Source organism: Pterocles gutturalis, unplaced genomic scaffold (genome assembly GCF_000699245.1).
Source record: "Pterocles gutturalis isolate BGI_N339 unplaced genomic scaffold, ASM69924v1 scaffold10446, whole genome shotgun sequence".
Lineage (NCBI taxonomy): Eukaryota > Metazoa > Chordata > Aves > Pterocliformes > Pteroclidae > Pterocles > Pterocles gutturalis.
In genome coordinates this window covers 39,946-55,342 of record NW_010103090.1, presented here as the reverse complement: position 1 = coordinate 55,342, position 15,397 = coordinate 39,946, and the positions used below count along the sequence as shown (strand labels likewise).

Here is a 15,397-nt window from a genome sequence, read left to right as displayed (position 1 = left end):
GCTGAACAAGAAATACCTTCTTGTACAGAAAAAAAATGCAGTAGTTAGAATAAAAATTCCCAAGCGGTTTCTGCAATATCATAAAGAATGGCATTATTTTATAGTAACAGGAACTTCTAGTTTCACAATTCTGATAATGAGGGTGTACTTCATATCATTATAGCATACTGGATTATTTTTGCCTTTTGTGACAAAAAACAGACATTCAACTTCAGTTAGGTGGGATTCAAGAGGTATGAAACAAATAATACATGGCGAGCTGGTGGAGGAAACTGGCATTACCTCCTTGAAAAAAGCATAGTAGATTACCAAAAAAAAAAAAAACCCATGTTTTAACAAAATCTACTAAATCCAGCTGCTGCATTGCTGGATGTTTTATCTTCTGCTGGGAGAGAAAATGTACATTTTGAATACCTGAAATCAGAAAATATTAATGAATGTTGACACTGCCTCGTCTGCTGAGGCAAAGACATGTATTTTACAATTGTAGTAGTTTATATGGTGCCTGGTCTACTGAGCAGGCATCTTAAAATGATCCTGAAGATCTTAAAGTATTTACACAGACATTAAGAGAGAGACAAAGTAATTCAATCAAGTTATGGTAGTAGCTTCATGTGATTAAATTAATTGAAAAATATATCTGTCATTCTTGTGAAACCAAGAATTTGTTTGTAACAACCAATTTTATTACAATTGCAGTTTATCAAAATCCCACTTAAGTTCTCTACTTTCCTTTTTCTTTGAAAATATATTTTTGTTTACTAATATGTGTCCCACAGAAGTCTGTACAACACACCTTAATCTTTTATTTTACAATGGCTTTAAACTGTCACGTTTACTGTTAAGGCCCACTTTTTCAACAACTGCATTTTTGCAGTAGAACGTGTCCATGGACCTATGTTGTTTTACAGTTAGAGCATCTGAAATGCTATAATTTTTTTTGTATCCTAAAAACACTTGGACAGCAGAACATACGAAATTTTCAGAATGTTGCGCAGAATTTAGAGGTAAGAGAATGGGCAGCATACTTTGGTTAGCAACTGACTGATTGCTAGCTATGCCATAATTTTCATTGCATTGAGTTGTTTCTTCAGAAACAGTTTCTTTAGTAGTTTTCAGAAACCTGTTTTTCTGAAGTAAGAAGAAAATCTGGTTAAATTTATTTAGCTAGACTGAAGATTTGGAGAATATTTATGAATAGTACACAGTAGCTTATTCAATGATCTTAAGATTTTGAGCCTGCAGGGAATTTTTTTGCTTATTTTAAGACATCCCAAGAAGGGTGAAAGAGGCATATTTTGTGACTAACACAAGACCTCAGGTGACTTTGAAGCACAGTTCAATCATTATTCCCAGGCCTCCTCTTTTTGCAAGTGTAGTAAATGACAAATACATAAATTATTTAATGAGTTGAAGAGATTATAACTGAATAAGTTAATGTGATTTTTTTACTTTGAGCTGAGGATTTTTGTCAGTATAAACTAGTGCCACAAAACCAAAAATCCTAAACAAGAAGTGGTGGAGTCACCATCCCTGGAGGTGTTGCCAGAGACGTGTAGATGTGGTGCTTCGGGACATGGTTTAGTGAGTTAGGTGGTGTTGTGTTGACAGTTGGACTTGATGATCCTTGAGGTCTTTTGCAACCTTAATGATTCCATGATTCTAAGATGAGGAACCAGTGAAAAACAAATTAAAAGGGAGCTCATAGACATTTAAATAATCAATATTATATCGATACAGTAATCAATCCATAGAGTCATCATGAGCCACCAAACAGGATGAGGATAATGGTGAAAATGACTTTGAAAAAGCCCCAATGAACTGAAGGTAATTCACAGTAAACGAACTAGCACGAAAGAGGTTACATAATGTGAAGACTGAGGATGAAAAAAGGAGATACTGGTATCTAGCTGAACAAATGCTGCATTTCTTTTTTACAGGAAAAACGTAACAACCCTGATTTTTCTTTACTGATAATTTTGGTTGAACACAGAGCTGAAGGAGTTTTAATATGCCTTATTATGAGTGATTTATAGCATCTGTGCTGGCCTGTATTACATAAAAAGATAATATGTTCTTTTTATACTTATGAAGAATATGAAGGAACAGTGTTTCTAGAAGAAAATGTTACGTGATTTCTGTGGCTGTTTTTAGGAGCAGTATAGAAACAGGGTGCAAGGCCTGGCAAGGACAGGCTCAAAGCCACAGTTCTGTAACTCAAGAATTGTTGGTCATCATGGCATTAGATCCGTTAATAATTCAAACAGGAAAATATACTTTACTCAAACAGTAGAGAGCACGATCCCAAGTGTCTCTTAAATCAGTAGCTGCATGTAGGCTTGACAGAAATATTTATTTGTTGCATAATTTAATAACACATGCTGCTCTATTTGTTGATGTCCCACTCATCAAGCAGCTGAAAGCAGGTCACTAAGGTGGTTTTATAATAGTTTGTAATAATTATGGGTTTGGATAAAGTAAATTAAAACAATACTGCTTACAGATCTATTTAGAGTTAGATTCAGTTCAACATAACGGCGCAGCAAGATAAGCATGTGTTACCAGTGTGTGTCAAGAGGTGGGTAAGATATTTTCACACATGGGTGATGTGGTACACCATGTTTGTGGATCACTTTTGTGTATGTACTGGCTTTCTGAAGACAAATTTAGTGCATTACTAAAGATCAGGATTGAGCACTGTAAACAAGAAAGCTTTTTTGTTTGGTTGGTTGGTTTTGTTTTGTTCAGTGTAGTTAGCAGGTATCTGTTGGACTCAGCATTCACAATAATTTGCATTTTGAAAATGTATTTATTTCTGAGTCCATAATGATTTTTGCTTAAGTTATTTACTTGCTAAAGAGGGTAAATATTTTGTATTTATGGTATAAGCGTTGTGTGCTATATATTATTTTGGGGGAGAGGTTGAACGGCAGCATTTTATTGTATTCACTTCCATTTTGCTCTGCCTATATCCTCACTCTTTACAGCAGGATCCAGGTCTCTGAGACAAGCTGGGATAAATTTGTCTCTTCTGCTACCCATTCTTTTTAGTTTTCACTACTAGTAGGTCTCTTTTTATTATTTCTAATAAGTGTATCTAGTGACTACTGTGTATTTTTAGTTAAAATGGTTAAAAATGCCAATTGTAGTATCTCTAAGATAAATGTTAGTACTATTGTACCAGTGTCAGGCTGATTTTGTCTTCAAAAGTGATTTTTCTTCTTTTTCTTCATTTCCTGTGGACACGCTAGTGACATTTCAAATTTCGATTGACAATACCAATTTTGTATTAGTGTTCATTGCTATAGAATAAAACAAATGTTTGGCCAAGTTCTGTTGTTTACATTGGTGACTCTTATCTATTCAAGTTAACTAGTTTGGGTTTACACTGGTGTAACAAGAAAGAATTTGGCCATTGCTCTGTTTTGTAAGAGTAATTCTGATGTAGCTCTGTAAAAGGGGATTAGAGGAAAATGTTACAGTAGCTGTTACAGATTGCCTTCTGTCTTCTAATCCTGATGTACTGCACCTTTAAATTTTTCCCTTTGTTTTATTGCATTTTGTGCTCATGATCGATTTTTTATTATTATTTATTTACTTATTACTCTGGACAGTTTTTTTTTTTCTTTATCTGTTATTTCCTTTTTAACCTATCTTTACTTTCCCTGTCATCTGATAATTCTGAATTGTTTGTCTGTATATAGCTATAGACATAGATGCCACTGGCTTAGATGCAGAAGAAAATGATATTCCAGCAAACCATCGCTCCCCCAAACCCAGTGCAAACAGTGTAACATCACCCCACTCCAAAGAGAAAAGAATGCCCTTCTTTAAGAAGGTAACACCGACTTCCAAGCTCCCATCTGTCCACCTGCTCACCTGCACTGCGTCACATTTCTAGTCCTGTTAACTGTCTGCGTCCTTTGACAAGCCAATAACATGCATGCTTTGTTGTTCTTTGTTTCTTTTCCATGCTGCTGTAGCTAAGCAGAAGCAGAAATCGGTAAGTTTATATCGGCATTACCTGTGTTTATCCTGCCACTGGCATCATTAGCATTATTACCCCGGATTAACAATGCAGGTGTTCTAGAATTAAGGAAGAAATGTATGGAGCTGTTAGTGGATACAGTACAAGAAAACAAGCAGTCCCGAGTTCAGTGCATCTGTGAAACGCAGCTACAGTACCTATCCTTTTTGATGGAATAATAGGACACAGTTAGAAGGCCTTCTAAAAGTTTGAGAAATTTATTTCTAACAAATCCATATAATGCACCTCTCTAGTGCATGCTTATTCTTTCTATCTCTATCTTTCTCAAGTTTTTTGTCCTTGTAACTCAGTCTATTGAAATCATTATTGGAATCTAATCAGATACTCCGATTTTACTTAGAAAACAGTCAAAACTGATGTATTTTTAATTTAGTCAACATTTAAAATAGAATTTAAAAATTTAGGTGCAAAATCTGCAGGTAAACAAGACCAATGGAAAATCTCAGACTTGTTTTGATTATTTACTTTGAGTTTTTCCTGTTGTCATATATAAATTATCTGCCAATTGTTCTTGCCATCCATCAGTCAGGCTTTCTTAGTATCTCAACTATTTATTGGAAATGGTCCTGGTGGATCACAAGAAAGCCAATGTCTCTCCATAGATAACTCAGGTAACTACAGAACTATGCAGTTGGCATCCTGTTGTAGCAAACTGCAATATATTTCTAGGATCTTTGCTGGAATAAGTTATCAGGACATTAGGTAGCAGCCAAACTATTCACTGAAATAACACATTTCTACTTTTTTTTGTTGTTTTTAAATCTTAGTCTTCATAGCTCTTATTCATTTGTTTTTAACCACTCACTTAAATCTACAGGTAACAGACTGTTACAGTGCTTACAAACAGTGCCAAGTGACACTGTTGCCATTGCTGTGGATGCTCTCATGTTTAGTAAATAAAATTTTTTTTCTTTTTTTCTATCTCTCTTCTTCTTGGGCTCTTTTAGATAGTATTGGATCCTTCTCTTTTCCAAAGTCACCAGTCTTTGCTTCAGTAGAGTCTGTTAAGTGCCATGTCATTCAGAGCCCACTATGAAAATCAACAGCAGTTTCTTGCTTCTGAGTAATTTCTTATTTAATCATATTTATTACCAAGTATAAATGCAAAGGAAGAATAATACATGTTGCATATATTGGATGCTATATGCATAAGCATCTTTTGAAGATGCAGCTTCTATATGTACCACCTTGGACCTGGATGGTGGCTAGTCCCATCTCTCTGAGTTCTGTAGTGTGTCTTTTCTTCTATATCAGAATTGTTACTAGTTATGGTGTTTTTTGTAATACTGACATTTACAGTAAATACTGGATGGGCATCCCAAACTAGTCATACATAGTCAAACCACTGAGCAAAAGCCATATTGTCAAAACTATGCTAGTTTTATTCTGACTTCATGTTTGATCTTGACTCTGCAAGTGAAAGTTATATAGCTCACTGCTAGTCCCTTAGAAAATTTTAGATTCCCTAATGTTAGTTAAAGAACTTTAATGCTTCCATTAGATAACTTTTACTCAATTTTCTGCTGACAGCTTCCTTACTTCAAGCTGTAAAGATTAGAGGGAAAAAAAAAATGCCTGTTTCAATAGATTTTTAAAATACCCCATATTCCATCAAATAAGGTAATTTCTGTGCTTTCCCTAATTTTCAAATAGATGGTTAACATCTAGCATGAATACCTTTGGTTGAGTCAGCCACATTAAGACAAAGATCTGTTGCATCCAGTCACTCATGCTATAAGCACTTATACATCTGTAATGAATTTTTCTTAGGATCTGTCTCTAATATGCTTATCAGATTATTAATAATATTAGCAGGAACACTGGAGGGCTGCCTTTTGATACTGGCACAGCATAATTGCAGGGTTTCGCTTTGAAACGTGTTGAGTCAGATTCTGCCCTGTGTAAAATAAATTCATTTCACATGCTTATGATGCCTTCGGCACTAGTATTCATTCTTATGTTACTAATTATATGGTGAAGCTACAGGTAACAAAAACTAGGATAAATTACATTGAAAAACATTCACAAAAATATTTTCCGTGTTTTAGACTGCTTTAGACTGCTGCTTGTGTAGCATTTTGTGCTGTCACTGTATTAATGTCTGTCTTTGTGGTTTTGTGTTTCGGAATGTATATACTTATTTTAATGTTATTGTGAAACACCTTGGGATACGTTGAGAACTGAAACAATGAACAATGACTATATTCTGTGATTTTGACTGATGTATTTGTACTGTGTAGGCATTTGAAAAATAGATCTGGCACACCTTTTTCCGTATCACCCACATGTTCCTGCGTTTGGATTTCAGTCATTTTTTCCCCCAAGACTAAGATAAACCAAACCCTCCCTTACAAACAAAAAACTCTTTCTGATAAGACTTATTCTTGGTGATATATGTTGAACAGCCATTTATTAAAGAAAAAAAAATTAATGTGTTTATATTTTATTTCTATAACAATACAAAGCTTTTTGCAATCTTTGGAACAAGGCAAACTTTTTATCTTTGTATTTTAAAATAGTTTTTATAAATTGTGCACGATACATCAGTAAGTAGTTTGGTGAATATTGTACCAGCAGAATCCATTCTTGGGTGGTGATGAGAACTTCCCAAAGTGGAAGGTTTGCTATCCCAAGCTCTGTTTATGAAAATTTTCTGTAGATACTAACTTGATCAGTCATTATCTTGATTTCTTTTGCAAGTGAATTGCGGATGCAAATGTGGAAGTCAGACTATGAGTGCTCCCATGGGAATTTGCAGTGGTGTCACAACGTTTTGTCAAGCAGTGGGCAGATCTGAACATAAAAAGAGATGTGTTGTGCTTTTCCCCTCCCTTTTTGTTTTTTCTTTCTCCTTCGTAATTTGCCCACATAAAATTTTGGTGGGAAACAGATGTCACAGCTGTAGAGTCAATAATTTCAAATCATTAACTATTGAAAATAACCTTTTCAATTAACCAGTTAGGAATTATGGGGTGGGACATGTGAATGTCTCCAGAATAACAGTTTTGTAGCCATCCAGAGCAAAAGTGAAAAAGCAAGAAAACCAACCAAGTCAAATAAAAGCTTTTTCAAAAGAAATCCCTGGGCCTGTTTTGTTCTTATCTTGCACTACCAGTTTTCAGGAAAAGTTAGTGAATCCCTGATTGTTGTGTTGGTGACATCACTGGAAATTCAGAGTTCCTAATATTGTAAATAATGTGTAACACTTTCTCTAGGTGCTGTGATGCTGAAAGCTTTTTCTGTTTTGCAGACAGAGCACATCCCTCCTTATGATGTAGTGCCTTCTATGCGACCAGTAGTTCTAGTGGGGCCTTCTCTGAAGGGATATGAGGTAAGTGGTCATTGTGCATAATTTTATTTTGCCAAAAATATTGTGCTTCATTTGTATTTGAATGTTCAAAGGTAGTTAAGCTGAACGACATAATTTATATCATAGACAAAAATATAGACAGTTTTTATTTCTACTAGATACCTGCTTACATGTATTTTATTTCATATCAGAATTTAGATTAAGAATAAATTACTTATATCATGTTGTTTAGATATAAGATTTACTGTCAATTGTATTGCGTATTATTATTAGCATCAAGTATTTTGAGTTTCCTGTGTGATTATTAATTTGTTGTTTGTTTGCTTCTAGGTAACAGATATGATGCAAAAAGCGTTGTTTGATTTTTTAAAACATAGATTCGAAGGGCGGTAAGTACTTTACAATGCAAATCTACTTAAGTTCAGGTCCTGTTTAGTTACTACCAGGTCTTTAAGAAATCATTACATTCTTGGCAAAATATGTGTAGAAAATTAGGAATGGCAGCTAACTCCTTGTTCTGTGAACAATTAGCAGAGCACACTGAGGCTGTATTGCAGCGAGACATATTCAGGAGCTTGTATTTGTTGAGAGTGGAAAAAAGGAAGTCTTGTTGTTCACAACTGACAGTCATACTCCAGATTGCTAGGTATTTATCTATAGATTTAATAAATGTGTTCTATTAAAAAAATCTTTTGTTTAAGTATTTTTAAGTGATATCTCATCAGTGCTTCAAGGGTTCTATATAAGCTGATGAGGACCACCATCTAAATTTGAAAGAGTGATATGACATTCAGACTAATGTGTGTGATTGTCGAACTCTTGATCCCTCAAGCTTGGAGCTGGGTTTGACAGTAGTGCTGGACTCTATAATGGGAAGTCTCAAAAGGACTGCTGGAGGGGGTGTCAGTCTCCCACCTTGCTGAAATATGGTCACCCTTGGTAGCAGACAGAATGCACTTCGCTGGGTTTTGATCTGAGTGCTGTTACAGCCTGTCTCCCACAGCACACTCAACAAGGTCCAGTCTGATTTGTATCTGAGCCTCCAGGCGTTACTGTAGTACAAATGTCAAGTGATAATCCATCTCTAAAAGCAGTGGGATGTTCTGTAATTCAGACATCACAGACCCATGGACCAGAGACATCAGGTGGATTCTCCACATGTGATTATGTTACTACTGCATCAGGACCCAGATTAATATGTGCTAGCAGGTTGACATTTAGGGGGAAAAACAGAAAATGGGAAGATCTTGTTATAATATCTGTAACTTCAATGAATGTTCTGTTTAGTTTGGAAGTGGGCTTCTATCTGTCCTGGTGCTCTCAAACTTTCAAGAGGGAGCTTAAGGTTTTCTGTCAATAACTTCAGCTCTTTAAAATACCGGACATTGTGGTTTAAGCAGTTGGATTTTCTCAGTCCAAATGATGATGTTGAGACCTAGCCACTTAGTCATCCCTCTTTATATTAGTCAGGGTTGTCAAATCTTAGATATGTACCTTCAGAATGGAAGTTAACAAAATAGTGAGTGTTGCAAGCAGAAAAATTTAATGCATTTTATGTCTAAAAGATTTCTAGAGCATATCTAATTTTCAGTTGTAGATCCAGTTGTGGCAGGGTGAATCCATAAGCACTCTCAATACAAACAAAATCTATAGGAGGAGATTGGAAGCATCCCAAACTTCAGTAGCAATCTGAATTGGTATTCAAGGTCCTCAACAAATTTGTGCAGAAGGTTCTTAGATTCATGCTACTGCTTTCACTGCCACTCTGCTGTCAAGCTGTCCCCAGTCTTATTGCAATTGTTTTGCTGTGTGAACATACATACTCTTTATTTCAAGAGCTGACTTGTTCTTCATGGTGTTACATATCTCAAAAGACATTAAAATGGCCTTAACAAGATATTAAAAGACATTAAAATGAAAATTAGCATTTTTAGACTGATACATCTAGCTTTGTTCAATACACGGTAATTACATTTGAAAAAGGGGTAAATTATTTTCTATTGCGTGTAGGAAAGAACGTTGCCTGGAAAGAAAAAAAAATCCAAAAAGCTGTAAAAGTTTGTAGTGTTCATCAATTAACAAATAAAGATAACTAATGAGTACCCAAAATTACATGTTGGATTCCATTTTAAGACTGATGGTATTATCTGTGAGGAGCTGTGCCAGAAATCACAATCTTTGGTTGTTTTTAGCTTAGGTTAAATCATGCCTATATTTCCAAAATGATGTTACTAATCAGTATTGTGCAAATAATTCTGTTTTTCTGTATTAACTTCTGGCTTTGTTACATTTTATAGGGCTTTAGATAAATATATACACATGTTGAGCTCATTGGGAAATGACCTATTTGGTTACATTTCAGATGAACAGCATCTGACTGTGCTTGCTAGAGAGGAGCCCTCCGTGTTCTTAGCAAATCCATTTCCTCCTTTTAAATTGCAAGTAAAATCATACAAGGAAGAACAAGGGAATATCATCAGTCTGATTTAACTCTCATCATTGGAAAAACATGACCCCTAAACCTCATTAGGCCAAAGAGTTTGAAAGGGAATTTATCCAAAGGATGCATTTTGACCCTGTAAAGCAAAACAAACTGAGTTAACTGTTTTACTAGGAAGAAGAATATGCAAAAGGTTATGTAGCAGGTCAGTGCAAACAACTGGAAGTAACCACTTCTTTCTTGGCTCATCTTTTTCATAAACACAAAACTGACCCTGCCAGATACTCAGACAAGAGTTTTCATTTGCTTGCTTCTCTGTGTTGCAGTCCTCAATTTCGGGTGGCCAGCATATTGCTGGATCGTTCTGGAAAATTATAAGTAAATCTTGCATTCTGCTAAAAAACATGTGATATTAAACTAAACAATAAAAATAAGAGTTATACAGCTGTACTAATTTCCCTGCTAAGACTTACCTTTACCTGTTAACTCTGCATATCCCTATATGTCTTATACGTATGGTGAAAGTAAGCCAGGTTGCCATTCAGTACCTTTCAACAAATTAATCAAAATTAGGGAAAGGAGAAATGAGCCTATTCACACTGAGGATACTGTTGCAAAGTCTAACCACATCAGGCCTGGAGCCCCCAGGCAAGTCCCATCTTCTGCAGCACATCTGTGACCTCCTCCTGCCTCCCCTCTCCTCAGACACGTGTAACTTTGCAGTCAGTGGTCACACTGCGTTTCGGTACTGTGCGGAAAAGGGGATATCTTATCAGTACTTCTTGTAACAGTATTAGGTAAAGTTTCTTCTCTGTTCACATTGTGCAAGGCATACTGTGCTGCTGAGGAGAAGTTGTTTTCCTGTAGTCTTAGCCATCTTCTAGTGTTAAACATGTCTTTTTCACCCCACATCCCTGAAAGATAAATAATGTTCTGTTCTCTTTTACTATATTTTATTTTTGCAGTATATCAATTACACGAGTCACAGCAGACATCTCGCTTGCCAAACGCTCAGTATTAAACAACCCCAGTAAGCATGCGATAATAGAGCGATCTAACACAAGATCAAGCTTAGGTAAGTACCTATAATGATGCTATCTGCAAATTGGCTGTAAAGTATACTACTCTTAATTCATATCTGTAAGCTAAAAATAGCCTTCTCTCTGCTGTAAGAAAATAACAGTTCCCATAATTGAGAAATCCTGGCACTAGAAATCATTTTAAAATCATTAGCAGATAAACTTCATATAGTGCTGATTTTGGTTTATCCTGCTTATGTTCAGTTTTCATGTTTTGCTGTTTGCCTTAGTGGGGAGAAGTAGCCATCCATAAGGTGAATAAAATCTGAAGAGATGTTCTTCTGGTTAAATAAAAGTGATGGTTTCAGAATACTGGAAATTATATGGGTATTATTGATACTATGCGTTATCTTTGATAAGATTACTAGTAGTGATAGCTACTGATATTAGACCTGAAAAAAATTATCGAAGTATGCATTTTCTGAATGTACTATCAGTTTAAACTAATGCTGAGGTTGGTGCAAAAAATGAAAGACGGAAAAGAGGAGAATTTTTAAAAACCTATATAGCTAGGTTCATAGCATACATATCTGTCATCTTACATGAATCTTTTTGTAGTGAAGCTTACCCAGTTGTATAAGTAATTAAACATTTATTAGCCAGAAAGGAAGACGTAACTAAATGTCACCATCTGCAGTACAGGTGGCTGCACTGGAGCTTGTCATCCTAAGGTGTCCTTAGAATAAACAGGAAAAGGTGGTCACTTTGGAGTCTCAGCTCACATGGACTGACCTCAGCCTTTCCTCTAGCACGAGGTGTATTGTGTCTGAGCCTCCGCTGACGCAGCTGGCTCATTCCCTTTGTGGGGTCACCTGGAGGTAACTGAGATGAATCCTACCAGGAGTCTACATACTCGGGGCGCTAAGCTGAGATATGGGACACCCAAGTTCAAGTTCCTACTCAAATATAAAAAAAGAGGAACTTGAACTCGAATGTCCTAGATTACAGGTAAATACTCCAGCCAGGTCTCTGTCTTTACAAGGCTGCAGATTTCTCTTGGCCTTTGAGAGAGCTTGCCTTCCCCCAAACACAGCATTGTATCTTGAAATCTTGCAAAATTTGTGGACCAGGAAGAGTCTCATTCATCCTACTGAATGGGTTCTTTATCAGTTTTATAATAAAATTTCTGAGTGTACCTGTACTTTGACTGAATATTTAACATTTCCCTAATATTTACCTAGTTTAGCTGTGCTGCTGAGAATGAGCTTCTCTACCTTAAAAAAGTTTGACTTCTCTTTCTTGAAAATTTGCTTCTTAAAGCCCTTGCCTCTCAGCTATGTGGAGGCTGTGAATCTTTACTAGCAAGTAGTCTGATAGCTTCTAAGTATGTCTTAATTTAAGTGTTTTCAAATATCAAAATGCAATGTACTGTAATAACATAATGATTATCTTTATACACAAGAATATTCTTCTAAGTGAATTTCAGTCTTGTCAGCAACATCTATTAAATAATCTAATGAAAAAATAAAGTTTAATTTGTTTTGAATAGAACTGAAAACTGGTAATAAAGATGGAGGTCACTCATTCGTGGAACAAACAGAACCATGGTGATTAATTTTGCAGCCTGAACATTAAAGCGTGTGCAATTTTGTGCAATACGGCACAAATATATGCTGCAGTAAAAAGCATGTCATCTATTCCTCATGCTAAAATATTTTCATGTATGTAAAACAGCTATCACAAAAATTTATGCAGGAAACAAAATTCTATAAAGAATAAATACAGCCCAATTGTGTACACCTTTATCTCATGGTACCCTTACTCTTAAGAAACATCAACACTTTTTCTTTGGGTCAAGGCATTTTTTTGATAGAGGTATTTAAAAGGGAAGTTCTGACAAAACCTCAGTTGGAGACACCCAAACGATGACAGTGATTGTCTATATATGTAAATATGTGGATAGACAGATATGTCTCTCTAGTTTTTGTAACAGGCTTATTATTATTACTTAAGATTTCCTGCTACATATCTGGTTTTCAGTTGTTTATAGTTGTTCAAAATATTAACTGTAGAATCATTCTGAATTATCTTGGTAAGTATTAGTTAGAGCAAATAGGTCATTTTATCAGTGAAGTTAGGGCAAAAACATAATTTTACCTATGTTAAAATATTCTCACCTTTTCTTTCAGAAGCTCTAATACTCCCATATTAGCAGGATTTTGAAATTTGGTAGTGAATTGAACAGTATTTCGGTTACATGATTCTGGGCATTTTTATGTAAATAGTGAGAAAACTTGACCAAATTATTAGAAGCTGCCATTAACACAAGCCAAACTTTGCAGCTGAATTGCTTAAAGACTCGGCTCACCGTGGGCAAGGTCCAGCAATGATGCTGAGCAGAACCTGCCCCCAACAGATTGGATCGGGGCAGCCAAACAGAACTAAAGCAGGAAGGTGCTAATCTTTCAGCTTTCAATCCCTACTTTGCTGTGAAGTATGGAGTATGGAGTAAAAAGTTGTTTACTTTGAAGATGTTCAACTGGAGGAGCTAGTGTCTGGGTTAAGGGAGAAAGGCGCTTGTACAAACTAATGGTGGGGAATTGGAATTGCTCAGTGAATTGCTGTTTTGCTTCAGGAAGACAAATGAAGTTCTCTAAAACCACAATTTAAATTTGGGGGGAGCAGTACAGGAAATAGTGGTTTGACCAAAACTTTTTGTGGCAGTAAATCAGTCAGTTTTAATAGGAAAGATTTCTTGGATCCAAGATTGAATTCCTGATCGTAAAGAGGAAATTCCTTCATCACCCATCTTCTACCCTCCAAGGAGCTCATACCCCAGTAATTAAAACACACATTTAAGATACAGGACATGCAGAATCAAGCTTCTGCTGTATCTGGTTTGGAACAAGGATCTGATTTTCAGTCTTAAGTGTACTGAGTGCTAGTTTAGCAGCTGTTGATTCTATGTTGAAAAAAAGGCATAGTCCCAGTGGGAGAAGGGGATCTGCTGCCTATGACTTGATAGGCTGTAAGCTATAGCACTGTTACATGATTGCCCTGAGCCTGTCTTCTGAATCACAGCAGCCTGCACACCTCACCTGGGGCCAGCAGGGGCTCAGTGCCAGAGGTAGCACTCATCAACCTCATCAAGGTAGTGCAGAGCATGCCGTGCCTGTGGCAGGGTGACTGCCCGTGCCTGGAGCCAGGGGCAGTGCCAGCAGAGGATGGAGGCACAGAGGGAAGGGGCATCCCCTTGCTCCCCCTCCTGCTGGACCCCTCCGTGCTGCCTTCCACCCTACCCCCAGGAGTCCTTGCTCACTGTGACAGAGGGGAGGTGCAGCGCTGAGGGGTGGAAAAAGAGACTTTTTACCAAATTATCTGAAGAGCCCAATGCAATAGTGGATTTTGCTGCCTCTGATACAGAATTCCAGTATAGTATTGGACTAGTTGTTTACAAGCTATTTTTTTCCAGTGTTTTCTTCATGCCTCAAACATGACTTGTGGAAGTACTGAGTTGTTGCTGAAACAGATTCAGGCTTTGAACCTGTCAAACAATAATGTGTGTCATCAAAATCAGCACATTGCGTGGTAATGCACTGATTTGGAAAATGCAGATGGAAACTAGGCAGTACTTTATGGACTACTGGAGCTCCTGTTGGGCACCTTGTGAAATATCAGCCTTATGGCTGCTCATTCCCCAGGCATCCTCTTATTTTAGGCTCTCCTCTTTGCAGACAGTTAACTCGGGAGCTTTCCTTTTCTTTCCCAGCCTGGCTCGAAGAATTTTTCCCTTATCTCAGATCAGTACTGATACCATGTACTGACAGTACAGAGCAGCATCTGGAATGTCCTGAGTGTTAGTACTGACTTCTAAAAGAAGCTTCAAGGTTACATTCCATTTTGGAAGAAAGAATCCCCAGAAGTCAGGATTTCCTCTAGGATGGCTTCCATTTTTCTAGTTTGAATGTAATTTTTACTACAGTAATTACTCTGAAGAATCAGACACTACATTTCTGAAATTGAACCCCACCCATGAATTAGTGATAACTTGTGATTACTGTTTGTGATTCAATTTTATTTCTGGAAAAACAAATAATTCCAGCTTCTCACCTAACTGGGATGTTTCAAAGTGAAAAATCATTTTATTGCATCCATGAAATAGCGCACAAATAATTTATTTGTTCTGTTTTCAGAGAAAGATTAGAACAATGTGCTCTAAATTAGACACGAAACACGTATTTGAGAATGAAGAGAAAGTAGATGCTTCAATAGCTGCTTATCAGTTGACAGTGTACGGAGTTTTGTTCTGATTGAGACAGCAGCCCTACAGAAACAACTTTATTTTATGTTCTTGAGTATGATGTGTTATAATACAGATCACAAAAGGTTTGATTTAAGAGAGCTATCTTGGAATTTCCTACTTTCCTAGTATTAGCTTTGCAGCCAAATAATTTTCTCTTGTAATACAAGTTTCAGTCATATACTGACCTGAGTCAGGACTCAGGTTACATCAGGTTTTTTCTAGTATCTGCTGCAGGTCTGCTGAGGGGTCCTGGGAACTGAATTCTTTCTCTACCTAC

General features: G+C 36.6%; 1 protein-coding gene across 1 annotated transcript in view; it reads left to right on the top strand.

Annotated features, from left to right (window-relative positions):
* Positions 1–15,397, top strand: part of CACNB2 (calcium channel, voltage-dependent, beta 2 subunit) — a gene marked incomplete at its 5' end in the record, with an annotated part of 39,664 nt that overhangs the window by 6,824 nt on the left and 17,443 nt on the right. The window contains 4 exons of the mRNA XM_010086557.1: positions 3,705–3,838; positions 7,299–7,379; positions 7,689–7,747; positions 10,764–10,873. Of these exons, the coding sequence (XP_010084859.1) occupies positions 3,705–3,838; positions 7,299–7,379; positions 7,689–7,747; positions 10,764–10,873 (384 nt within the window). The remainder of the gene's footprint in view (positions 1–3,704; positions 3,839–7,298; positions 7,380–7,688; positions 7,748–10,763; positions 10,874–15,397) is intronic.